This window comes from Malaclemys terrapin, chromosome 10 (genome assembly GCF_027887155.1).
Source record: "Malaclemys terrapin pileata isolate rMalTer1 chromosome 10, rMalTer1.hap1, whole genome shotgun sequence".
Lineage (NCBI taxonomy): Eukaryota > Metazoa > Chordata > Testudines > Emydidae > Malaclemys > Malaclemys terrapin.
Window position 1 is genome coordinate 27,539,013 of NC_071514.1, and position 27,836 is coordinate 27,566,848.

Genomic DNA, 27,836 nt, shown 5'->3' on the forward strand with positions numbered 1-27,836 from the left:
CCCGCCAAGTATCCAAGGCGAAGTGCAAGGGGAGGAGAAGTGAGAGGAAAGGAAAGGCGCAGGCAGGAAATGGTAGAAGAGAGCATGCATATATATAGATAGTGTGGAGTGTGAGAACCACAACAAACCCCTGCAGTGCACTAATGCAAAGAGTGCACTGATAGGTGAGGCGGCTGAGTTGTGCCAGGGTAGTGTCAATCCAGGCTTATATTGTGCAGCTCATTTGCTTGAGAAGAGCTGCATTTCTTAAGTGATCTATCAGTAGGAGTGTGGCCCTAAAATATGCTCGTAAGTGGTTGTGCTTTTAAACTTTGTAATGTGCTTATGGGAAGAAAGGTATGTGGGCACGTTAAAATCTTGAAGCATTAACAATGGCCAGAAAGAGTTTTTCCTAATGTGTCTATCTGCTAAGGGCATCTGCTGTTGGTCTGGAATGTTTGTATTTGCTCTGAACAGATGATGACAGGCCCCAGGGCAGAACAGTCACTAGGCCCCCTAGAAAGGGATGGCTGAGGTTTACGACACTACTTTTTATCCTATTGATAACACACTAGAACCCAATATACATAAGTTGTGACGTTGCTTGATGTAGTTAACTTTTTTTTTCCAGTTACAGCACCAGTATTAAACAAATTGTGAGCCTAAATATAAGACGTAGAATTTGTTATTTTGAATTATATATTTAAATTAAATATATACATTCTGGAATGAAATTGGAGAGAGTCCAGTGGAGGCAACGAATATGATTAGGGGGCTGGGGCCCATGACTTATGAGGAGAGGCTGAAGGAACTGGGCTTATTTAGTCGACCGAAGAGAAGAATGAGGGGGCAATTTGATAGCAGCCTTCAACTACCTGGTATGAAATCAATTCTTTATAGGATATGAAGGATCGCATATAATATATATGCTATAGAAGAGGAAGTTGAAATAAAACATACAACACAAATTTTCATTGCTAGGAAAAATATTGGACTTTATCTGATCTCGAGAGGAAAAGTCACTTGTATGCATGTGCTGAATTGCGGGGCTTTGTATCTTTGGACAGAGACCAGGGACGGCTCTATGTTTTTTTGCCGCCCCAAGCACGGCGGTCAGGCGGCCTTCGGCGGCACGCCTGCGGTGGTCCGCTGGTCACGCGGAGTCGGCGGCATTTCTGCAGGTGATCTGCCGGTCCTGCGCCTTCAGCATACCCACCGCCGAATTGCCGCCAAAGTCGCGGGACCGGTGGACCTCCTGCAGGCACACTGCTGAAGGCTGCCTGACTGCCGCCCCCCCGCACTTCCTGCCCCAGGCACGCACTTGCTGCACCGGTGCCTGGAGCCACCCCTGACAGAGACCAATCTTATTGATAGTGATATACTGAACTGCCTGAAAACATCATAGCCAAAGATGCCTTCCTGAATATTGCTAGATTTTTGTAAAGATGCTAGGGCTTCCACATGCCCGTCCAGCTGCCTTCGCCGCCGCCGGTAGCACCCAACTCCTGCCTAGGGGCCTGGGTGATTTGAAAGGGCCTGGGGCTCCTGGCCACTGCTGCTGCTATTGCAGCAGCGGCTGGGCCCTTTCAAAACACCCAGGCCCCTGGGCAATTGCTCCTTTTGCACCCCCGTCGGCGGGCCTGGATGATGTCGTAGGAAGCATTTGGAGCAAATTTATAACAATCATTCATGCTCTTGGGTTCACAGCTGCGAGTTCAGAGGAGGCTTCCCTGCGCTATGAGATTTTGGTTGCAGGCAGGGAGTTAGGAGGCCAGTAGGCCAGTTCTGTAGAATAAATGGATGTATACCTTAAACTGCCAGCAACAGCTCCTAAAAATTAAGGATGTGATAAAACTGGAACTCCCCCTACCACCTGCCTTTGGTGGTTCAGATAAAATGAAACCTGATTTTGCACCCACTCCCGCCCCAAAAAAGGCAAGCAAACTACCACTACCCACAAAAGACCATATGTTGGGTGAGGCTTTGAAAAACCGAATCCATACCACGCTGGCTTGTCCCTTGTCTGCTAGGAACAGAAACTGCATCTCTTCCTCAGGAATATATTATTTGTGATGCAGAACAACTCTCCAAGAACCTATGCCAGTGACTAACTTAACTCGCTGTAAACGAACAGTGGGATTTCAAAAAAGGTTACTGAATATGACAATGTTCAGGAAGAGATCCCTGTAGCCTAACTCCTCTCTCTGTGGGTCTTTCCCTTGTTGACGTCACTAGGCATCACCCTAGGTAACTCGGGAGGGTAGACGACCACAAGTGTCAATGAAGCCTTCCTGCACTAAGCCTAAGTGAACCAAACTCTATCCTTCCATGTTTAAACTCTAATCAACCTCAAAAGCCAGGTGCAATTGGAATATGTAAGCAACGAGTTAGCTGTGTGCAACCTCCTGCTCACACCAGTATCAGGTGGTAATAATGAGGCCTGCATGTTTCTGGCTGAAGGGAAAAAGGACAAGATAACGGTTTAAAGAAGTTACTAACAAGCTAGGCTTATAGCTGCCAAGAATGACTTAACTGCGTAAATGTAATCGTTATTTGCTTAGTAACTATTACCAGGGACAGGAGGGGTAGAGGGAGGAATGGGGGGGAGAAAGCGAGGGCTAGAGGGAGAAGGGGGTGGATGAGGCTTAACTGCAAAATGTATAAAAGAAGAAAAACTGTTTCTGTTAGTGTCTTGATTTGAGACATGCCAGTCTCCTTGCACCGCTTCGAGATCTCAAATAAACTTTGTTTGCTTCTCCACCTGGTGTGTTTATTGGCGCGAAATACACCGGGCAATGAACCCGCTGTTGCTGTCCTCGGGCACTCTGTGCCGGCAACACCCTTGTACTTATTACTGTGAGATAAAGAGCTAAAATAACACTTATTGGTCAGCTTTTTCCTTATATGCAGTGGTGTTGTAGGTGTTTTGGTCCCAAGATATTAGAGAAACAAGGTGGGAAAGGTAATAATATCTTTTATTGGACCAACTTCTATTTGTGAGAGAAACACACTTTCAAGCTTACACAGGGCTACTTCAGTCTGCGAGTTTTTTTCCCTTGGATTTTATATTTACTATCTCTCTGGTCAGCCAGTGAAAGGAGAGAATTCACAAACTGCTCTCCCATGGATGAACGCTTGCAGTTGCTATTAACATTAATGAGGAGACACAATAAGTGTACTGAGGATTGAATTTGTTAGTCAAGGGTAAAAATGAAAAAGCACTTAGGTGCTTTTATTTCTGTGGCATTTTTTCATATTACATCGACACCTGTAAAGAATAACGGTCTTCTGGGAGCTAACACTTAAATAAAATTACACCAGAAGGACTTTCATTTTCCCCCTGAACTTTTGCTTTTACTTCTGAGACCAGGCAGGAAACCAGGCACATTAAAATTGGAAATGAATGGTAGTTCTGTAGTTAGCCCGTGTGTATGTGTAATGTATATAAATGTGTTCCGCTGTGGATGAAATATACGGTATGTGGCCCAATAATCCAAACAGAGGGAAGCAATGAGCTCTGGATTTCCAAAGTCTAATGGGCAGGGGAACTGATGAAAGCACCAGCAGGGGACTGTTAGCTGCACCCGTTGTGAGAGAAAGCTGCAGAAGTTTCAGAAGAACTCTCTTTTGTGGCAAAGCCAAGAGTCCATTACAATGGCAGGTAACAAAGAGCTTTTTCCATATTGCTATTGAGCTGTGCAGGGTTGCATCAACCCTGAATGGATTTGTGAGAGGCCTTCAGATTCTGCAAGCCCTACACCAGCCCCACAAAAATCCCAAATGCCCCGGGATATATGGCAATCCCACTTGAGGGACAGTGATACTATGTGGGCACCTGGTGGCTGGTGGTATTCGGGTGTTACCGCTAGCTGTTCAGGCAACCACAGGTGCAGGGCTGTGCTAATGAGAGAGAGTGAGGAGGTGGACACTTCTGATTGGCAGAAGACAGAATAGGAATTCAGAGACTTGATGGCAAGAGAGAAACCACCTGGATCCAAATGCCTGAGAGAGGTTTTCTTTCTATAGCTGTAAATGCCAAGTAAAGTACTATCTGCTTTAACCCTCCAGAAGATTACCCTTATAATATCCAGAAGATTATTCGGTGCATAGCAGGAGATCCAAGTAGCCTATTGCAACTGAAGAATTAAACTTCAACATGACAATTCGTATCCAATTCCCTGGAATCACACGACGAGAACAAGTCTCAACACATGTTCCAGGAAAATAAGCAGGAACACTGGATGATATAAAGGCCATAGTGCTTTGGAAGCCTTTCCATAGAGTGACTGTTTCTGTTACAGGCAGCGTGTTTTCTAAGCCAGCTGTGCTTTGTATTGCTGGGTTTGAAAGCTTTGGCTCCAAACTCAGGCAAATCTCCCTATTCAGCCCTGGGGATGCCTAAATATGCCTTTGTGTATGCATTTCCTAGGGAGCTCATGTAATTTCCAAGCAATGGAAGGGGTTTGAGGCAGGCCCCATTTCTACAAGGAGACAGGCCAGCTGGAAGGAATGATTGGGAAGACAACACTTCAAGGAAAGCCCCTGGGATTCCCCCTTCTTTACCTCCCTCTCATAGGTTTTCCTGTGGGAGGAAGCAAGCAGCCCAATTCACATTTCCAAATACAGGTAGGACACCAGGCACTTTGAATGCAATTCTGATTAGACATTTGGACAGTGCGTTTGATTTCATGAGTAGTTCTGAGAGATGAGTTGTAGGGACTGGAAGATTTTCCTTCACTTTGCAAGTGAAACAAATCTGAGCTCTTTTCATTTTTACAAAAACAACAATAAAAACCAAGCCAATGAAAAAAACATATTGTATGATTGATTGAGCCAATACTCCAATTTTCATTAAAACAGTTTTTACATCAAAAACAAGCTGTAAAAATATTAACCGGCAAGACAGAGCTAACCATGTCATCCTAAGGATGCCACAGTGTGTGAAAGGCTGGCCTGGAAACCAGCAGATGGGGCTGCTTGTCATAAGACTTCTCTAGCATGGGGAACACACACAGAGTCTGGATGGACTTTTCTAGTGACCTGCAACATAGATTACAACTAGATTGCACATTGACTGGTCCTGATCAGGGATTAAATTGTCATACATTGGCAAGAATTCAATTCCATTGTTTGATCAAGGCCTAATTGTGTGTTGCAGCTCCAGGAGGCAGTCCTTTGCTGTGCCTGTACTGGGGAAATTACCCTCCACCCCCTGCATACCATTAGAGCGTTCATGTACAGCATTACAGAATGTGTACAGGGGAAAGGTGCAGAGCAGTATTCTTTCCTATGAGATTAGATATAAAATGTGATCTGGAAAGGTATACTGCTCAGTAAGTCATTGTGATATGGATAGGAGGTAGTTAGGTTGGGGGTAGGTGTCGTAAAATTTGCTCTCCTGCTGATTGCTTGTTCAGAATATAGTACTTTTTATAAAGATTGAAACTAATCAAGTCTGCCTCAATGCTCTGGGAATCCCTTCTCTCCCTGGGGCCTCTGCTTTCTATAGACCACTGCATATTTCCTCTGGTTTTAAGGCCATCTAAACCCTTCTTAAGGTTAAAAAGGTATAAAAATCAAATTACTGGTTACTCAACTGAAGCTATCTTCATCTTCTGCAATTTCCTTAGGTGACACTTGAGATCGCTCCCCACCAATTGGGCAAAATATTGAACTCCAAACTATTCTAAATCTTACAGAAATAATATAGCACAAACTAATTTTATACAGCAATATTACTACCACATTTTACACGCTTGTTTGTGTTGGAGCAACACTGTTCTGTTGGGTCCACCCAAAATGTCTAGAAATCACACAGTCCGTCATTGGGACTTTTGTTTTATTTCCATATCTTAAAACAACATTACCAGACCTTTGTGTCTGTGGATGTGCTCCTGTCCTCCCTTTATAACTACCAGATGATTATTGCCATGCTGTTTACTCTCATTCTGCCCTGTTTCAGATTGCCAAAATCATTACCATCCCACCCCCAAAGAATCAAATCATTCAGTCATGTCATGCTCTTGCAAAGACCTCCACTCGCTTCCTACACATCTATACAAACCTCCAGAGCTCACTCTGGTGAAGCCTCTGCAATAATTACTGGAATTCTTAACCCCTTCAAGGTCTGAGCACACTTTACCCTCACCAACATACACTGCTTCTTCCAGGCATTCTCCCCTCCTCCTTCATTTGAAATTCCATATCAGCCTGCCTTTCACAAGAGACCAACAATAAGAGAGAGGTGCTCCCTACATACTCTGGACGTAATCACTGCCGTATCTGCTTGTGGTTTTCCTACCCATGAGTTCATGCAGTTTTCAGAGCAAACTAGAAAAACATTTCATAAGTTGGAGATGACTTTTTTTTTTAAAGTCTGCCCCCACCCTAATTGGGAAGGCAAGGGGATATTTCTGTGTTAGAAAAGTCAAATAATAAAAATAAAGTTTTGAGATCAAATCTAAACACCCTTGGACTCTTGGGCAATACATATAAAGCAAATGGTCTTTTTCATTCCAGGCCCCTGGCCTTAGGACTTCACTCCCTGGTGTGGCGAGACTGAATTCTTCATTCTTCTTCGAGTGCTTGCTCATATCCATTCCATTAGGTGTGCGCGCGCCGCGTGCACGATCGTCGGAAGATTTTCTACCCTAGCAACACCGGCGGGTCGGCTGTGGAGCCCCCTAGAGTGGCGCCTTCATGGCGCTGAATATATACCCCAGCCGACCCGGCGCCCCCTCAGTTCCTTCTTACCGCCCCTGACGGTCGTTGGAACTGTGGAGCGCGGCGTAGCTGTTCTCCACTCTCCCTAGCTTATCCAGTTATTCACAGTTATAGTTATAGTTCTAGTTGTTTATAGTATATAGTTGGTTATTCACTTGTTTATAGTTGTTATATAGTTAAAGGGGATTCAGGGGGTTCTCTCCCCCTTTTTCCCCGGCCGCGTGGCCGGGCTCATGCCCAAGGCTCCCGGCTTCAAACAGTGCGCCTCCTGCGCTAAGCCTATGCCAACAAGCGATCCGCACGACTCGTGTTTGAAGTGCCTGGGAGAGTCCCATCAAACAGACAAGTGCAAAATCTGTAAGGCCTTCAAACCGAGGACCAAGAAGGAGCGGGACTTTCGACTCCGGCAACTCCTTATGGAGGCGGCACTTAGCCCAGACGCTCCATCGGCGCGTCAGGCCCCGGCACCTAGCACCTCGGTGCACAGTGCCCCGGCGGCACCGACCATGCCGACCACGTCGGACAAGCCTCCACGGCACCGGACCCCATCGGCACCGCACTCACAGCAAGTGCCTCGGCGCCGTTCACTATCCCCGGGACATAAAAAATCCCATAAGGCGGGGACCTCAGTGCCGAAGACGCCGGCTCCCCCGGTGCCGGGGGTAGAGCCGCGTCCACCTGTGGAGCACCGAAAACAGGTGCCTCCGGCACCGTCGACTCCGGCTCCGAGGCCGTTGAGTCCGGTGCAGACAGAATCACCACCGAGACCGGCAGTGATACAGTGCCTCCCGTCGACACCGGAGACCTTCGCGACGGCGAGAGAATTGATCGCCCTCACGGAGCCGGCACCGCCCCAACCACCGGCACCGTCAGCACCGTTGACTCGCCCGGTCCAATCTAGGGGAAAACCTGCCTTGATGCGCCCTCCATCGCAAGGGCTGGAACCACGGCACCGGTCCAGGTCCCGAAGCAGGTCCCCACGCCGCTCGCAGTCCCGGCGCCGGATATCACCTCGGCACCGGTCGTACTCGCGGCCAAGATCATCGCGGCACCGCTCTACATCTCGGCACCGTTATGATCGTCGGCACCGATCAACGTCGAGACGTAGTTCTCGGCACCGGTACGATCGACGTTCGACGTCGAGAGGCCGCTCCCGGCACCGGGCCTACTCCAGGTCATCGTCTCGATCCAGGTCCGACTCCCGGCACCGGCGAGGTCATCGGCACTGATCGCGATCTCGGCACCGATCGCCGGCACCGCGTAGAGATAGAACATCTCTAGACCGGCACCGTACGGCACCGTATCCCACGGGATTCGTCTCGGCGCAGTCGGCACCGCCATGGCCATCGAGATCGGTGTCTCGCTCCTCTGAGGACTTGTCAAGATCGGCATACCCCCCTCAGGGGCAAACCGGGGAGCAAGATTTAGGCCATTGGCAAGAGGGAGCAGAGGACCCTGACCATGGCCCATCTCACTGGTCGTTCTGGACCCCGTGGGCATACCACCAGGCGCAAGGGGCTCCAACAACCTCTCGCTTGGGTCACTCTGATACAAGGGCCCCAGAGTCCACCATCTCTCGCCCTCCTCCAGGGGGCATGGAGGCCTCTGTATCTGCACCACCTGACGTCCCGGACCCAAGGGCAGGTGATGCTCCGTCCCAGGAACAGGGAGACCAGGTTCCTCCCCTGGATCCCTTACCACCGGAGGCATCTTCCTCTTCCTCTCCGGATGAGGCAGTGGCGGGCACGTCGTGCACAGGTCCACCCCCAATAGATCTTCGAGCTCATCAGGACCTGTTACGTAGGATGGCCTGTAACATGGACCTACAGACGGAGGAGATAGTGGAGGTGCAGGACCCCATTGTAAATATCCTCGCGGCGGATGTCCCATCAAGAGTGGCGTTGCCCCTGATCCGCACGATCCAGGCGAACGCAACTACGATATGGCAAACCCCTGCCTCTATCCCACCTACAGCGAGAGGGGTGGAAAGAAAGTACTTTGTCCCTTCCAAAGACTACGAGTACTTGTATACCCATCCCCAGCCGTGTTCACTGGTGGTGTCATCAGTGAATGCAAGGGAGCGCCACGGTCAACAAGCTGCAGCGCCCAAATCAAAGGAGGCTAAGCGACTCGATTTGTTTGGCCGTAAAGTTTATTCAGCTGGAGGGCTGCAACTTAGAGCGGCTAACCAGCAGGCGCTCCTGAGCCGCTACAACTTTAATTCCTGGAACTCTATGGGGAAGTTCAAGGAATTGGTTCCCCAAGAGTCCAGGGAAGAGTTTGGGGCCTTGGTTGAGGAGGGTAAGAAGGTGGCTCGGACCTCCTTACAGGCCTCCCTGGACATAGCGGACTCGGCCGCCAGAACCCTGGCCGCAGGTATCGCTATGCGAAGGACCTCCTGGCTCCAAGTTTCGGGTTTGCCCCCTGAATTACAGCAAACCCTACAGGATTTGCCCTTTGAAGGACAGGGGTTGTTCTCGGAGAAGACGGACTCTCGATTGCAGAGCCTCAAGGACTCCAGGACAATCATGCGCTCCCTGGGGATGCATGTTGCGGGTCCCCAGCGCAGACCATTTAGGCCCCAGCCTCAACGTTTTTACCCCCCTCCACCTCGTCAGAGACAGGACCCTGCCAGAAGGCGAGGGCGAGGTGGTAGGAGAAGATGGGCTGGCCCTCAACCCGGTCAGAACCAGGGGCCACCAAGACCACCTTCAGGTCCTCGACAGAACTTTTGAAGGTGCGGTCGAGGACGGCGCCCCAGTCATTCCCCAGGATCCAGACCCCTCCTTTCGGGATCGCCTCTCCCACTTCCACCGTGCTTGGTCCCTTATAACTTCGGACCGTTGGGTCCTCCGCACGGTGGAGAGGGGATACGCTATCCAGTTTTCTTCTATCCCCCCCTCCCACCCCCCTTCCCCGTCCCTCTTCAGGGACCCTTCTCACGAGCAACTTCTTATACAGGAGGTTTCTACGCTCCTTGCCATGGGGGCCATAGAGGAGGTTCCGATAGAGTTAAGGGGCAGGGGATTTTATTCCCGTTACTTTCTGATCCCCAAGTCCAAAGGAGGTCTGCGGCCCATCTTGGACTTGCGCGGACTCAACAAATTCGTAGTAAAGTTGAAGTTCCGCATGGTCTCTTTGGGGGCCATTATCCCTTCCCTCGATCCTGGAGACTGGTTCGCCACCCTCGACATGAAAGACGCATATTTTCACATCGCAATTTACCCACCTCACAGACGCTTCCTGCGATTCGTGGTAAACACGGTGCACTACCAATTTGCAGTCCTTCCCTTCGGCCTATCCTCGGCCCCAAGGGTGTTCACGAAATGTATGGCTGTTGTGGCAGCGTACCTTCGTCGACAAGGGATACAGGTGTTCCCATACCTAGACGACTGGCTGGTACGCGGTCGCACCAAGGAGCAAGTTCAAGCTCACGTCCACATAATAGTGCACACATTCAACGAGTTGGGCATCCTCCTCAACAAGGACAAATCCACTCTAGAACCTACCCAGAGAATAGAATTCATCGGCGCAGTTCTAGACTCCAGACGTGCACAAGCCATCCTGCCAGACAACCGCTTTGGCACCATCAAGAACCTCATTCAAGGGCTCAAGGCCTTCCCAACTACCACGGTGAGGTCGTGCCTTACCCTGCTGGGCCACATGGCTTCCTGCACGTACGTAACCAGGTATGCCAGACTTCGGCTTCGCCCACTTCAAACCTGGGTGTCATCGATATACCGTCCACATCGGGACAGCCTGAACATGGTGGTCACGGTCCCGAACTCGGTCCTGACCTCCCTCACCTGGTGGCTAGATCACAATGTGGTCTGCGAGGGGATCCCTTTTCACACCCCACAACCCTCTCTGCACCTGGTCACAGATGCTTCATCTCTGGGTTGGGGCGCCCATCTCAACGAACACCATACCCAGGGCCTGTGGACTGCACCCCAGTTAGCCCTGCACATCAATGTTCGGGAACTGATGGCGGTGCGCCTGGCGTGCCAGGCATTTCTCAATCTCCTACGTGGCCGTTGTGTGTTAGTTCTCATCGACAACACCACGGCCATGTTTTACATCAACAAGCAAGGAGGAGCACGTTCGTCAATTCTATGCCAAGAGGCCATTCGCCTGTGGGACTTCTGCATCGCCCACTCAATTCATCTCACGGCATCGTTCCTCCCTGGAGTCCAGAACACTCTAGCGGACCGACTCAGCAGGTCCTTCCAGACGCACGAGTGGTCTATCCGTCCGGACATCATACATTCCATCTTCCAGAAGTGGGGGTTTCCCCAGATAGACCTGTTTGCATCTCGAGACAACAGGAAGTGCCACGTGTTCTGCTCCCTACAAGGTCGAGCTCCGGGCTCCCTCTCGGATGCGTTTCTCCTTCCCTGGAAAGACCACCTGTTTTATGCCTTCCCTCCGTTTCCTCTGGTCCACAAGGTACTGCTCAAATTGCGCAGAGACCAGGCACAGGTAATTCTGATCGCTCCAGCGTGGCCGAGACAACATTGGTACACCACACTGTTGGAACTCTCGGTTCAGACTCCGATCCCGCTTCCGTTATGTCCGGATCTCATCTCTCAGGACCACGGCCGGTTGCGTCACCCCGACCTGCAATCACTCCACCTCACGGTGTGGCTGCTCCATGGTTCACCCAGGCAGAGCAGCAATGCTCGCTCTCTGTCCAACAGATTCTGCTGAGCAGTAGGAAGCCCTCAACACGCACCACGTACCTGGCCAAGTGGAAGCGGTTCTCCTGTTGGTGCGAACAACGAGCCACGTCCCCGTTGCAGGCACCCATTCCTCTCATTTTGGAATATCTCCTCTCCCTAAAACAGCAGGGGTTGGCGATATCTTCAATTAGAGTTCACCTGGCCGCTATATCGGCCTTTCACCCAGGGGAACCCGCGTCCTCGGTATTCTCTAACCCGATGGTCGTTAGATTCCTCAAGGGCTTAGACCGGATGTACCCACAACAACGTCAGCCCGTCCCGACGTGGGACCTCAACCTGGTTCTCTCCAAGCTCACAGGTCCTCCATTCGAGCCACTGGCCACCTGTTCACTTCTGTACCTATCCTGGAAGACAGCCTTCCTCGTAGCCATCACCTCAGCAAGGCGTGTTTCTGAACTCAGGGCGCTTACATCTGAGCCCCCTTACACAGTTTTTCACAAGGATAAAGTGCAGCTTCGTCCACATCCTGCCTTTCTCCCTAAGGTGGTTTCTCCTTTTCATATCAACCAGGATATATTTCTCCCGGTCTTTCATCCTAAACCACATGCCACTCGCCAGGATCAACGTTTGCATTCCCTGGACGTACGCAGGGCCCTGGCCTTCTATATTGACCGCACAAAGCACTTTAGAAAGACGACGCAACTCTTCGTTGCAGTGGCCGACCGAATGAAAGGCTCACCGGTCTCCTCACAACGCCTATCCTCCTGGATTACGTCTTGCATCCGGACTTGCTATGACCTGGCAGGTGTCTCAGCACCGCACCTCACCGCTCACTCCACGAGGGCCCAAGCTTCCTCGACTGCTTTCCTGGCACATGTTCCGATCCAGGACATTTGTAGAGCGGCGGTTTGGTCATCAGTCCACACATTTACAGCTCACTATGCACTAGTGCAGCAGTCCAGAGACGATGCTGCTTTCGGATCAGCGGTTTTGCACACAGCAATGTCTCACTCCGACCCCACCACCTAAGTTGGGCTTGGGAGTCACCTAATGGAATGGATATGAGCAAGCACTCGAAGAAGAAAAGACGGTTACTCACCGTTGTAACTGTTGTTCTTCGAGATGTGTTGCTCATATCCATTCCAAACCCGCCCCCCGTCCCCACTGTCGGAGTAGCCGGCAAGAAGGAACTGAGGGGGCGCCGGGTCGGCTGGGGTATATATTAGCGCCATGAAGGCGCCACTCTAGGGGGCTCCACAGCCGACCCGCCGGTGTTGCTAGGGTAGAAAATCTTCCGACGATCGTGCACGCGGCGCGCGCACACCTAATGGAATGGATATGAGCAACACATCTCGAAGAACAACAGTTACAACGGTGAGTAACCGTCTTTTCACCTACCTCAAGACTAAACCTACAATACTACTTTTTAATGCATGTAAAGTACCACAAAATGGTTATATTTTGAGGGCTACCTTGGGGTGTATCTGTTTACAAGTCAGCTTCACTGAGATGAAAATGTCATTTACAGTTACCCCAGGAGTATTACTATGAGGCTCACTCTAGCTTTTCTGTTAAATGGACACCTTTAATAGTGATATAATATGGTAGCAACTAGAGACCGCAGTCATAGATGATCAGGGCTCTGTTATGCTAGTCAATAGACAGACACATCGCAAAGAGATGGATGGACACTCTGCTATATTGGACATTTCATACATCTTAACTATTAACCACATTTCAAAGATAAGTGTTTATTATTTAACTCACATTATCCAATTTGACGCAGCCTGTCCAGGACAAATAATACAGAGGAACAGATTTAACCAAGAATAAATGGACATGCAGTGGTGAGGATCCTTACACAAATTAACAAAGGAAAACGTAAGGTGTTATGGAACAAAGAATGCTGATGTTCTTACTATACATTCTGGAGTTTACTTGAGGCGTTGACATGATGTCAAATTAAGGAGTAGTGTCTATCATTTGGTTCTTAGGTGTCGGTCATAAAACATCATGCAAATCAAAAGAAAGCTCTAAGGCTGTAGGAGAGAACTTAATATTAAAGGTTTTTTTGGGGGGGACAGGGCTGGTAAGAACCCATTATGCAGAAAAGGTGCACAGAAGGCAAAATGTGTTGAACATTAGTGGAGCAGGAAGCTAGAATAGATGATCTCATCTAATCTACAGGGACATATGAATACATATTACATTTGCTTGTAGGTCCAGAAATCCCCTGCTTGGCACAGCAGAACAACAATCCAGTGCAGTGGGAATTCAACTGAACTTCTCTTGGCACAGAAAGTCCATTGGCTCTATGTACGTTTACAGTTTTTGAAGCATCATGTAATAAAATTACCTCTCTCATATATGGTGAGGATTAATTATTTTGTAAACTGCCTGGAGAAAGAAAAGAGCTATACAAAGTACTGTGCTAAGTATTATCATAGGGCAAATAGAACTGCATTGAACCAACAAAGAGGGGTGGCTAGCCATCACCTAAAGACCATCTTAAACTGGAGGGACTAAAGCAGGTCACCTGGACATCCTCTAAAAACTTTCCTGTACTGGGTGGCATGGCTGCTTATCTATAAGGCTGAAGTGTACCAGATGGGTGACTGAGCTGCTCCACCACGACATGGGTCAAACGAGGGGTGTTTGACTGACTCTTGCGGCTGGCCCAAAAAAAAATGATCTTGTCCCATTCTTCTTCATGGAAGGTGATCTTGTAGCCTGCAACAACATCGATGGTGTGATGGCAACCCTCAACATCGTTCACGATCCAGATGAGTGGAGACTGCTCATTGATTCATCGAAGATGAGTCTTAAAGCTGTTTTACTGCAGAATGGCAATGTTTTGCCATCAATTCCAGTTGGTCATGCAGTCCATATGAAGGAAACAGGGGTCAGGCTAGAGACTCTTGCCTACATGCTCGGGGTCTTACTGATCGCCATATTTGGGGTCGGGAAGGAATTTTCCTCCAGGGTAGATTGGCTGAGCCTCTGGAGGTTTTTCGCCTTCCTCCGCAGCATGGAGCAGGGATCACTAGCAGGAGGGTCTCTGCCGATTGAAGTCACTAAAACACAGGATTGGGGACTTCAACAGCAGAGTCCAGGGAAGGGTTTTGTGGCCTGCAGCATGCAGGGGGTCAGACCAGATGATCATAATGGTCCCTTCTGACCTTAAAGTCTATGAGTCTATGAGTCTATGCCAGCCAACTCAGGCTCGTGGGGCTCTGGCTGCAAGGCTGCTGTGTAGACTTCTGGTCTCGGACTACATCCTGAGCTCTGGGACCCTCCCACCTTGCCTGCCCTCTGAAGGCCACCTTGCAGTGGTGGAAGGAAGTGAGTGCCCACCCATCCCCTGATGAGAGGTCCTGGAGAACAGGAGGGGTCAGGATAGAGGCTGGGCAAAAGTTCAACCCAATGCCTATTTTTCCCAAGCCATCCCTAGAACAAACTATACATTTGGCAAAATGATTCCTTGTCGGGCTAAGACCGTGAATAACAAATTGCAGCCCAGAGCATAATTGTTATTACTGAGTTTTAAATGTCTATAAATAGAGAGTAGCAATGGAAAGGCTGGAGTGACCTTAAATATAGCAGTGTGACTACACCAGGACAGCTGCGATGGGATGGGGTAGGAAGATTGCTACTAAAGCAGGCCCTTCCGATTTTCTTAGTTTGAGAAATTCATACCCCTTTTAAGCAAACTACCTGGTGTGGCACCATCTTTGTTTTTACTTTAACCTCCTGTTCTATCTTCGGGGGATGGTTGGGACCCAGCTGCTGGGGTCAGTGAGGGCTAAGACTCTGCAATGAGTCAGTCAGAACAACTGTGCAGCACCTGGCTAATTGCTGCCAGCTGGCCACTTGCTGTGGTGGGCTGGGCTAAATGACCCACCTCACTTAAGAGGAAGACAAGAATCTATTGTAAGGGGTTGGGGGAAGAGACTCTGTTTGGGGGAGGAGAGTCTGGGAAGAAGGGGTGGGGTGTTGGCGGGATAAAAGGGAATGAATTTTGATGACAATGGTCCCCATTTAGGTGTAATTCACCCCGTCTACTCTTCCTATAATAATACAATCTTAAACTAACACGGCACCCATCATTCCAAGATACCTTAGAGTCAGTTAGTGACCTACAGCTACATAAAATGTTTGAAAAGCTGCTTTCAATGAGAAAGTATCTTTTAATATAATTTGTGCTCAGTCTAGCCGACTTGACTCATTGTTCCCTAACCAATAGTCATTGAAGCAATAGACAGCTCCATTCCAAAACAGCTGTCCTGCGCCCTGTCTATTTGTCCTCTAGAAGATCTAAGGTACCCAACCTCTCCTGTTTGCCAGGTAGGAAGTGATCATGTTGGATTTCTGGAAAATGGTGGGCTAGCGGATTCCGGCTGCTATCATCCTAAATATGATGTGTTCCTTTATAATAGCCTCCAGTGGAAACCTGAGCAAGCATTTAGCTAGAGTACAGCATGGAGCATTGTAGATTTTTTGCAAGTGCTGTAATTCACAGAAGACCTATGCGAGAGTGCTTGTTACAGGTACTGTTGAGATAGGCTAAACCAGGTGTGGGCAAGCTTTTTGGCCCGAGGGCCACATCAGGGTTCCAAAACTGTATGGAGGGCCAGGAAGGGAAGGCTGTGCCTCCCCAAACAGCCTGGCCCTCGCCCCATCCACACCCTCCCACTTGCCCCCTGACTGCCCCCCTCAGAACCTCCAACCCATCCAACCTCCCCTGCTCCTTGTCCCCTCACTGCCCCCTCCCAGGATCCCCTGCTCCTAACCACTCCCCTGGGACCCCACCCCCCATGACTCCCATGCCTATCCAACCGCCCCCTGTCCCCTGACTGCCCCCCAAGATCTCCTGCCCCTTATCCAACCCCCCCCGCTCCCCGCCCCCTTACCATGCCACTCAGAGCACCAGGACTGGCAGCCACGCAGTCTAGAGCACCGGGGCAGACCGGGGGCTCTTGCAGCGGTGCTGCCCGGCAGGAGCTCACAGCCCTGCCGCCCAGAGTGCTGGCGAGCTGAGGCTTTGGGGGGCTGGGGGGGGGCGGGAGAGGGGGAAGAACAGCAGGGGAGTGCCTGGGGGCTAGCCTCCCCGGCCGGGAGCTCAAGGGTAGGCAGGATGGTCCCGCAGGCCGGATGTGGTCCGCGGGCTGTAGTTTGCCCACCTCTGGGCTAAACCATACCAAGTAATTGCCAATAAATAAATAAATAAATAAAATAAAAAATCATCAGTGTGTGAAGTGCAGCCTCCAGCCAGATGCATCCTGGGACTGCCCCTCATTTTTCACATGGAGATTAGACCCAATGAAACGAAGTCTTATAATGTGATGCTCCAGTTTGATCAGTGATAATCTTCAATATTGTAATTTCTGAGCCACACTTCTATTTATTAAAAAGAATAGGATGCCTGCAAAATACTCCATTTTGTACAATTTGTGCTCCTGGAAAGTTGTCAGCATAGTCCTCCACTGAGCAAACTTTGCACCCCTGCTCTTCCTCACCCGTTCTAAGGGAACACCATGTCTCACACAGGATCAAAATCAGCATGGAGACTTAAGAATAATAGTCAGGGCTGGCTCCAGGTTTTTTGCCGCAAAGAGAAAAAAAATAAAAATAAAGCCACGATCGGTGGCACTTCGGTGGCTGCTCTACCGTGCCGCTTCATTCTTCGGCGGCAATTCGGCGGCTGGTCCTTCCCTCTGAGAGGGACTGAGGGACCCACCGCTGAATTGCCGCCGAAGACCTGGACGTGCCACCTCTTCCCAGGGGCTGCCCCAAGCACCTGCTTCCTGCGTTGGTGCCTGGAGCCAGCCCCAATAACAGTAAGTCAAAACGCACCCTGGACAATGCCATTTTAAGCAGTGAAATAACAACACAAACTATCAGTTCGTGAGGAACCCCCCAGACACGAGCGGGCTGTTGAGGAATACTCAAAAATGTATTTTAATAGGCTGCAGGCAACAGTGGGGAACCTGTATCAACTATCACTGAGCACAATTATTAACACTTCCTGACAGCAGATTTGTTTTTTATTTGCACAGGTCTTAACTGCTTTGGTATTTGAATGTACTCTGGGACATCTGGATCTCAGTCACACCACAGCTATCTCACTATAAGGAATTAGCAGGGCCGGCTTCAAGCACCTGCGCAGCAAGCGGGTGCTTGGGGAGGCCAACAGAGAGGGGCGGCACGTCCGGCTCTTCGGCGGCAATTCAGCAGAGGGTCCCTCACTCCCTCTCGGAGGATAGGACCTGCTGCCGAATTGCTGCCGAAGAATGAAGCGGCGGCAGGAGAGCTGCCGATGGTCGTGGCTTTTTTTTTTTTTTTTCCAAGCGTCAAAAACGCTGGAGCCGGCCCTGGGAATTAGGGAGCTGTGTGCATGAAAATATACAAAGTGATTATTCATGATCAGATTTGTTTTACAATAATTGAACAGACAAGAGCCTTTGAATCTGAAAATCAGCTGGCACTAAAATTTCCACTAATCTCAGTTACAGGAGAAACTGCTTAGTCACTGTAATGAATGACTAAGTATATTGTGTTTAAATATTTATTAAATTGTGATTTTAGTGCTTGGGAAAGGTGCTAAATTGTTATCCTGGAAACTGAAGACTTCTGTTTATCCACATAACAGTGGCAATATGGACAGCAGTTGTTCAAGCTTTCCCCGCACTACAGCAATGAGGGGAAAGCGAGGGTTGAGTGGGTAGTTCCGTCTCCATTGCCGATTTAGCCTTTGGTCACTTTGAACTTCTTCTTTGCCAACGGTGGTGGTACTGGTGGTTTTGGTGATGAGAACACCTGTCCATTGGAAATGCATGGACACCACAGGCAATGAGTTTGGGCCAACAAGTTCATTGTGGTATAATCATTTGCAATTATTTAGAATAGCTTATTCATAATTGAAAACAAAAGAAATCTCTATTACTGATTTCAGCTGATAAAGCTTAGCACGATTGTCAAACAGGAGACATTTTTTCCCTAGTGCATGTAGTTGTCATAGTAACAGATTATAGGAAGATATTACTTTTTTTAAACAAGTGTTTCTGAGATATTTCTCTTATTGTTGACACCAAAAAATGTAACCTGGACATCACTTCCTGTTACTTCTCTGTGGTAATCGAGTCATTTCCATCTCAAGTGTGAACAAAGGTATTTGGTACCACCATCTCATCCATACAATGTACAGGTCATCATTAATCTAGTAAATCCTTGACGAAGTAATCGGCAATGTGTACATCACTAGTTTTCGCTTCTGAGTCAGTAACATGTTACTTTCCCAAAGTAACTGTAACAACCCTAATTGCATATTTTGCTTGAGTATGATCATTATCTAATATATCTAGCTGGGTCCCTTCCTAGATGATTGTCTGATACAATCAGTTTCAATCCAGCACTGAGAACTGCTTCATGTAGGAGATAGGGGCAGGACGTCACGGAGTTGGATATAGCCTCCCCAGTTCTCTGCCTTGTGCAGCTCTAGTCCCGGTGCTGGAATTGAGGCTATTCTAATCTACACCAGCTGCAAAAGGTCACTAAGGGACTGTGTGCCAGCTGAGAATTGCTTGACAGCAGTGGTCCTCAACCATACTCCCTGCCCTTCCTGGTATGGCCCCTGTGAAAGGACTAGGAATGGCTGGATATGCCAGGTGAGAGCACCCCCTGCTGGGGGAATTCTCAGCTGTCCAGATATGGCCAGTATTCAAGCTCTTTATGTTGCACCTCCTGAGTGCAAAGGAGACAAACTGAGGTGGAATTAATAGGCCCCTAATTTCACCAATAAAATCAACTTCCTGCCATTGAATTATCCTGCCATTCTTCCCCCACCAAAAAAAAAAATCAATCCCATATGGAGTAATCGTGCCTCCAATGAAAATAAGATAGTACTAGAGAGCGAATACTGTCTCGTGATTGGACAGGGGACTGGGTTCTGACAGTTGTTGGGAGACAGAGGCAGAGTGAGCTATGCTCACTGTTTACCCATCCATAAAATGGATATGAAAATCCCTCTCACAGAGGGGAGAGGAGACTTAATTAAAGACTCTCAAAGCATTTTTCAGGCTTTAGTAGGAACTGTGCAAGTACATGATCTTAGCATTGGGAATACTGGAACTGGTTCACATTGACTCCATGGTGAGTGGATTATGGATCTGAGCCCGCGATTATTCTGCATGCAGAAATCCTATGGAAGTCAATGGGACTCCTGAGCTCAGCTTAATGCCATGATTTGGCCATGTGTGCAAACAATATAATTTCATCAGTGATGCATAATTTAAGTCCAGGAACCTCTTTATAAAGATCAGCCCTTCTTTCTTTGAAAGAGACTCCACATAAAAGCTTACCCAGCAGCCCCTTGGTCAGGCACCTTGAGGAAGTCCAGACTTTCTGGTTGGTGTGAAACCTTGTCTGATCCTGCCGAGAGTTGCTGTGGTAAAGGTGGGCGCACCATAGTTGTATACAGGTTCTTCTGACTGGCTCGTTGGTTCGCTGGGGTGTGGGGATGTGGCACAAATTGAGGGCTTTTTATCACTCCATTTTGATGGTGACCTAGAAGTATAAAAAAGCATGAACCCGTGCAGTACAACTGTGGGGATAACAGGCTTTCCAAAAGGTTGCCTCCTTTCTTCAGTGTTCAGCTTTGTCTGCAGTTCAACTGTCAATTGTCACTTGGACTCAACTTTCAAGGAATTTGAAAACTCAAAGCAAAATTCAGCTGAGATCCCCAACTTTGCTCTGTATATAAGCCGGGGTTACCGAAAACTCATCGCAGATTCATGAGTTCATGACCCTTGTTTAAGGTTCAGGTATGTGATAAAACTCTAAGTGATCACTGGGATTTGCACAGCTCTTGGTTTAGCAAAATCATATGTTTTTGATCTTGGCTGCTGTTTAACCTTAGCCCTTGTGTTTTAAAACCATTGCATGGGGGTTTAGCCACCTTGGCTTGCCATTAAAGGCAATGGACTTCCAATGACTTCAGTGGACTTTGGGTCAGGTCCTTGAAATTCCTAAAGTTAAAGGGAGTCAGATGGGGAAAACCCCATAGAGCTCTCTGAACACTGACCTTATTACCCCTTACAAAGGTTTTATTTAAAATAATGTTGATATAAATGTTTGCCTGTTTAACAGAAGCACTAAATGAATAGAAAAGGTGTATTCAGATGCTTTCTGGCTCTCTCGTAGATCAAATAGTGGCTCCTATTTTGAATTTTGCATGTGATAATATGGCTAATGATTTGACAGAGTTTACTCACGATTACGAGGAACTTTTGAAAATTGTTTACTGCATATGTGTGTAACCTCTCACAATATTTAACCACGCACATTTCACTGATGTTGCACCGTACAGCATGAGGCAGTGCTTTGTCTTATACATATTAGAGACTGTGTTGACCTGCACAGTGCACTGTAGCAGGTGTGCTGCCTTTAACTGTCCTTGAACCATGGTGCAGCACTTTGCACGCCCTTCCAGAAACCTTGCCTCTAAAACACACTTTTAAAAAAGCACCTACGAACCTCTGAGTTCATTGCAGAAGAAGTTATTTGCCTGTAACTGGAGGTTCTTCGAGACGCATGGTCCCCTATTTGTATTCCAAATGTGGGTGCACCCAGGTTTGGAATCCATATACGGGCCATCACTCGAAGAATCAGGGCTTATGAGCTCAATCCTGCATTCCTTCCATGCCTCAAACGCCCACTAAATTCAATCAAAGCAGGATTGGGCACAATACATGCACCACCATCCGGTGACCCTTTCCACTCCCCGCCTGGGGTTAAAAGCAGTGGCCAGCTGGACAACTAGCACACTGAAGGATCACAGTGGGGAAATAGGAGTTCATTCATTAGTATTTCCTCATGACACTGGGTCCTGGAAGAGCTTACAGCAAATCTAGGACACACCTGGCCTTCCATTGACATTGCATGACCTTCAGTTCCTGATAGTTCCTCTGATACTATGGCAGCAGTTTAAGTTCCACCCTTTATTCAGGATCCTATATTATAAAAAATAAATGCTAGCCCCAACATGTATCTATCTAGATTATTAGATAAAATCTAGTTTTATCTTAGCTTTTATGGACATCTCTATTAAGGTTTATTTTAAAGTAAATGCGTACACAGTAGTGTGTGCATCTGTAGTCCCATTATAATTTTCAAATGGTCATGAATACATTGGAATCTCTCTTATGTGGCCACTCAAGAGGCTGACAAACACAGTCTGCTTTCCCCCACTGTGGGGCAAGGGGGAAGTAGAATTGTACTTTGTGGCTGGGATTTTCATCAGAGCCTAAGGATTTAGGTCCCCAAATCACATGGTGCCTAATTTCCTTTGACAATCCCCGCCAGTCTGTTTGGGATGCTCTGGGATGTTCTCTTAAGACAGTAGGTTGCCGAATAAGGGTGGTTTCTTGCACAGGTGTATTGATAAAGAACACACTGCATGAGCAGCAGACAGCTTTCGTACGTTAAATGGCTATTTAAAAAAATCTTTTTTCTTTTTTAAACAAAAAATCTTGAAGTGACCCAGCACAGATCTGGAGGGATGTCAGAGGGCAGCTAGCTCTCTGTAGGGGTCAGGGGATCAGCCTGCCTCTGAGAGGCTCCACAAGGGGGAATGAGGCAACTCAGGTTCACCTGGGACTAATTAACTCAGTGAGTAACTAGGAAGTAGTTAATTAGGCAGGGAAGCAGCTGGGCATGATAAAAGGGAAGGTATTGGTGAGGTGGAAGTGGGAGGGACTAGGAGAACAGAGGTTCCTGGAGTGTAGGAAGAGCAGTCTCCTACAGAGAAGGCAGCTGGGGGCACTTGATGAGGGGGACACACTAGCAATGGAAACCCAGGGAGAATGCTTCTAGGTAGGAGAGTTTTCAGCAGGAAATCATAAGCTGTCCTGAAGAAGGGTCCTTCTGGTTCAGCCTCCATGGGAGGACCTTGACCCAAGAGGAGGGACTATTCCCCAGCTATTGCCAAGAAGAACCCCGACTCCAGCAGAGGGTTCTGGGTCATAAAGGCTTTGCTGCTGGTAAGTAGCTTGGATGTAACTGGGGTTGATGGATTAAGGTTGACTCAGCTCATCTTCCCTATAGATGCAAAGTGGGAGGTCTCTCCATGTAATGTTCTGCCTTTGGGGTTGAATAAACTAGATCCCAGCATATTCACTGTGCTAGTCAGTAGTGTGCAGAGTTGAACCTAGATGGATGTCAGTAGGGTCTCTTATTTTCACCTGTACCCTTACTCTAAATTAATCTTATTGGATATAAACTTGCAGGACAGAACAATATTTTGTTCACCTAATACTTCCCAAGATTTCTTTGCAAAATGCTCTCTTTAAATGAGAAGTAGCCACTTAGTATTTCAGAAAAAAAGGCTAATGTTAATAGTAACCTTCATGTCTAAAGCTGAGACAGATCACTAAATTAAAACATAATTCTTAAGGGGTGATGTTCAAGATACAAACTTCTGTGGACTTATTAAAAACCTCCTTCAAGGAAATGGAGGCAAAGATGCAATGGTGGGCTGCCAGCAGTATCCCCTGGGTGAGGTCCCCCATTACACCCAGATTTGCTATTGAACTGAGGATGCTTCAGAGCATAAGGGCCACTATAAGATCTGAACTCAATGTGGCAATCCTTTGCATTCCTGATTCTTAAACACTGACAAGAGTGTTTGCAAATATTTTTAAAAACAAACAAGCTGCTGCTGGGTTGATGTTTCATGTAACCCTGAACAAGTATTTACTGCCTAATTACAAACATTCAGAATTAGTGTTTTGCAAAAGAAATGTTGATCCAACCTTAACTACTGCGGTGCAAACATCCTATTGCTTAATTGCTGTAAACAGGCTTGGCATCTAGGAAAACCATTCCATGCAATCCTTTGTCTGAGACTCACACTGAACTTTGTCTTGCCTGAGTCAGTATTGTATGAGTTAGACTTTTTTATTTAATCTGGCAAAGAGTGTCAGCTTTAGACATGAAGTTCTCCTAGCATTGTACTTCTTTTCTAAAATAAGTGGCTGCTCCTTCTTGAAAAAGGACATCTTGGGAAGTGTTAAGTAAATAAAATAGTGTTCTTTCCTGTAAACTCCTACTCTAAATTCTTATTTAAGGGCAAAAATGAAAGTAACCGACACAGCCTAGTGACATCAATCTAGGGTTCAACTCTGCACACTACTGACTAGCACAGCTACCATGCAGGGAACTAGTTTATTCAACCTCAAGGGGAGAACATCTCATGGAGAGACGGTCTCTTCTGCACCTACGTACTGGCACAGCTCATATGCATCAGCATATACAAAAGCTTTTGCATAACAACAAGGGAATGAGGCACAAGTCCAGTTCCATTATGTGTGGTACTGAGAGCGCAGTGACAAGGCTGAGTATTGTCTAGCCCTGTGCTGTGTGTATATACTGTGTCCTAAAGTGGAAGATGCATAGAAGCAACTGCACATTCAGTGTTTTGTATCAAGAGGCTATATATGCTGGCATCTATGACAATTGACATGAGACACCTCCAGCTGAACACTAGTCTCAGAGTAAGTGCCAGTGGATTTGAAGGACTGGTTTGATATAATGCCTATCACACTAAGGAGCCTAATTTCAGTTATGGTGATTTCAAAAATACTTTTAGAACTGAAGGAGAAAAACCCCCCCACTGCAAAGCATTCTGGAGAATGATGCCCAACTACGGCATGAAAGAAAGAAATTGAGTCTGGAATGCTGCCTTAGCCAAAGCAGAAGATAACTTACCTGGGGGAGGTGGAGCAGCCCTCATGGGGTAATTCTGACTTTGAGTCCTATGGGAATACCCTTGGCTTTGGGTAATGTTCCGTCTCGTGGGGCCTAAAATAAACATGTTAAGCTCTGTCAGATTGCCATCCTCTGTGTAGCATTCAGTAAACAAGTCCTTATGCTGAATGTCAGCTCCTTGTTCTTGATCAGAGGGAGCCATTTGAAATTCAGGTTTTGGCCAAGTTGTGCTTAGCATAGCACCTGAAGGGCTGGGGGGATCAAAGGTAACTTAATGCCATTTTAACAAACTCACCCAGTCCTGGGGCCAGCTGTGGTCCAGGTGAGCTTTAATCATAAAGCTGGTCTAAGTGGCACCCACCTGCCATTAGCCCCAAGGAATGTTCCAAAAGCCGAGGAGAGTTGGCATAATGGTGCTTTTTGTCTAGTAATTTCTTTGTAAGCCTGCTATGCCAAGGGTTACTGCAACTCTGTGCCACTAGAAGATTTCCCCATGTCAGAATCCTTCACCAGCTGGCTTTATGGCTCCTTTGCACCACTGGAGAGGCACAAGCTGGTCATATTGTGGCTGAGAACTCACCTTCTGTTTTTTGAATTAAAGGGCTGTAGAGAAAATTGTGTGTGTGTGTGTTAAGGGAGCATGAGAGGTAGAGGGGTGTACTCCATAGCTGTAAAAACAATGGAACAAAGCAGGCTAAATATGGTTTGAAAATAACTCATGACATGCATGAGTCATCACGACTTAAGCTCCTGTTTGAGAGGCTGTAACATTTGACAACAGGTTATTACAAGGTCTTTTACATCTTTGGCTCTTCCTTACCCCAATGGTAGGACTCCAAAGGAGCAGGGAGCAATGCAAATGGGGCTTCCCCCTGCTGTCTTCAGAACCCCCTTACAGGAGGTAGGAAAGTTTCACAGCACAGAGGTGCTCTGAGGCAAAACTAATGCATCCTCAGGTACTATTACACTTGGAGCTGATTCCTTGCTGTTGTATCACTCCATAATTTGCTATTGGCACCTTTTTCTCCTAGCCCAGCCTGCCTCCCTCCTCACACATGGATTCACAAACCAGAAAAGGGTTCTCTGTGGATTTTGTGGAAGAGGGTACCCTTTGTGCATGGAATGAATGTCTGATCTGCCACTTGTGTTCTGTCCCATGGTACAAGACCAGATGTCTTATGTCCCAGGGCCATGAGTTTCAGAGGCTTCCACCAGCAGTGAGTGTGCACTGCTGAATTAACAGTGAATCCAACAAAGGCTGTACAAGGAGAGGTAAGTATGTTGCAGCATTACAGTCTGCAATCTACTCTTCCTGTGAATGCCATAGAGAAACAACGAAGAACATAGGGTAGGTGGTGGATAGGGAAGAGACCGAGAAATAAAAGTAAAACAAACAGCCAAAATCAAGACTCTGATCCATTCAGAAGGACAGTCAAAGGGAAATTCATACTTACGGGAATTCTTTGGTAGTCCTGGTCCAATGCTGACCTGCAGCACCTTGTTACTTGGCTTGAGAATAGCTAAATCTCCTTGGCCTTGCATAAATTGCACTTGGCGAGAACCACCTGCACTCCATGGTCCCCAATTCTCCTTCTTCAGCTTCACTTCAAGTCTAATGCAAGCGCGCACACGCACACAGAGACAAAAAGGGAAGCATTCACATACAAGGACCAGGGAACATCACTAACCAACAGATAGCTTTCAAATGGGAAAAAATAAACAGAACCTCGCTGATCGCTATAGCTGAGAAACTGTATCTTGAATATTTTAAACTGAACAAAACATGGTTTCATGCCTTTTTGTGTCCTACATGACATCATTAACGGTTCTTGGGAAATCTACACAAACAAGGCATAAGATGCTCTCGATGGAGTTTTGAGGACAAATGTTTGAACAATAGATGCGTATATTATCTAACGCATCACCCAGTGTACCTGCAGAACTCTGCATAGGTGCATGCTAGTGGGTGTCACAGGGCATACACTACACTAATGGGTATCTGGGTATTACCTGACATAGGCATGCAAATACATTTCGTTGTGGGAACAATGGGAACATGTACATTTTTGCAAGTGTATTTATGTCCTCCTTTGAAGATACAGGCCTCTATCAAAATTCAAATAGTCTCGTTCACAGCTTGTATCTGCAAATGCATATTACCTTCAATGTACTGTAGCTAGAGATGGGCTCAGGCAGCCATGATGTGCAAAACCTCAGTTGTTATGCACTGCTTTTTAGAATGGCAAAACCAAAACCACCTCTGTTATTGGCTTTAGATTCCCAGTCTATATGACTATATGGAACTTTTTACACTTTTTCCTACTCACCCATGTCATTATCAAGATAAAATGATATTCTCCCTTAAATAATTCTTACACTGCTTTGACTGGAATAAAACAGACATGCAAACTCCAAGCTCAATGTCATTAATTTGCTTACTTCGTAGGAGTATTAGCAAGAATGCAATTTTATTGATATGGTTTCCAGCATGCCCTTAAAGCAAAAACCAGCCCCAACATGCAAACAAAATCCTACAAATCCAAGTTCTCGAACATCTGGAGTTTTCTTTGAACAAGCATCTAGAAGTTCAGATACGTATCCAAGCTACCCCCACTGATCCCTGCAGGCCTCTGTCCCAGGGTTACCATACTTTGAGCCTCCAAAAGGAGGACACGCCACGGGGCCCGGCCCTGCCCCAACTCCGCCCCTTCCCCAAAGTCCCCGCCCCAACTCTGCCCCCTCCCTTGCTTCCCGCGAACATTTGATTCGCGGGAAGCCTGAAGCAGGTAAGGAGCGTGTGGGGGGAGGAGGCGCGGCCCAGTCTGGCCCCCCCGGCGTTTCCAGCCTGGGTTGGCTCGGGCCCTGGGGTGCCGGCCCGCCCAGCACTGCCGGTCCCCGACCCTGCACCGCCGGCCCGGCACCACCGGCCCGGCCCCCGAGCCCCCGGCACCGCACCGCCGGCCTGGCCCCCGAGCCCCCGGGGGAATATAAATATGAGAATCCAATACTTACACTAACCTGGTTTTTGCATCTTTACCCTGGCAGCAGGAAGAAACAGCTGTTTAATATTTTTTTTTGAAAACCATTACTCACGTATTGCTAAATTTCAGAGGTAGTTTTCTTTGTGTTTTCTCCTCATATCGCTTAGATAAAAGGCTTAAAAATTCCGTTTTGAAGATCGATTCAAGCAAACTATCATATTCCTGCTCATGTAGAATGAAAATGTCATCCTGCATTGTGCTGTAAAGAAATCAGACCATGCATCATTCAGCCTTGAATCCAAAGTGCAAAAATAGCCCTTCATTTTAATAGCATTTGAAAGCAATCATGGAGATTTTTTAAAAATCTAATGAAGAATTAATAGCTGAGTTTTGCTTTTAGATAATGGTTCTTTGTTTCAGCTGCTGGTAATGGAATCCCCAAAACAATCTTCTTGTGTGATAACTGAATACAAATTAGTCATTTTAAGGTAAGTATTGTTATTATAAAATGGGAACATGTGCTACAAAGAAAAGCTCATATCCTTAACAACAGCAAAGCTAGTCATTAAGACTGGATTTGTAGAATGTTGTGTAAAGTTAATTAGAAAAGCTGAAAAAGAAATACTTCTTAAAATGAGACTGAAACTCAAACCGATAAAAGCAAAACAAGCTGCATCACCTTTAACTTGCACTCCCTGAACTTAGACAGCGA

At 47.4% G+C, this 27,836-nt stretch overlaps 1 protein-coding gene across 1 annotated transcript in view; it reads right to left on the minus strand.

Annotated features, from left to right (window-relative positions):
* MYO1E (myosin IE) overlaps positions 1 to 27,836 on the minus strand; it is a 149,897-nt gene that overhangs the window by 2,665 nt on the left and 119,396 nt on the right. Inside the window, exons 23-26 of the mRNA XM_054041509.1 lie at positions 27,237 to 27,383; positions 25,598 to 25,755; positions 24,144 to 24,236; positions 19,739 to 19,943 (exon numbers count right to left, since the gene is read on the minus strand). Of these exons, the coding sequence (XP_053897484.1) occupies positions 19,739 to 19,943; positions 24,144 to 24,236; positions 25,598 to 25,755; positions 27,237 to 27,383 (603 nt within the window). The remainder of the gene's footprint in view (positions 1 to 19,738; positions 19,944 to 24,143; positions 24,237 to 25,597; positions 25,756 to 27,236; positions 27,384 to 27,836) is intronic.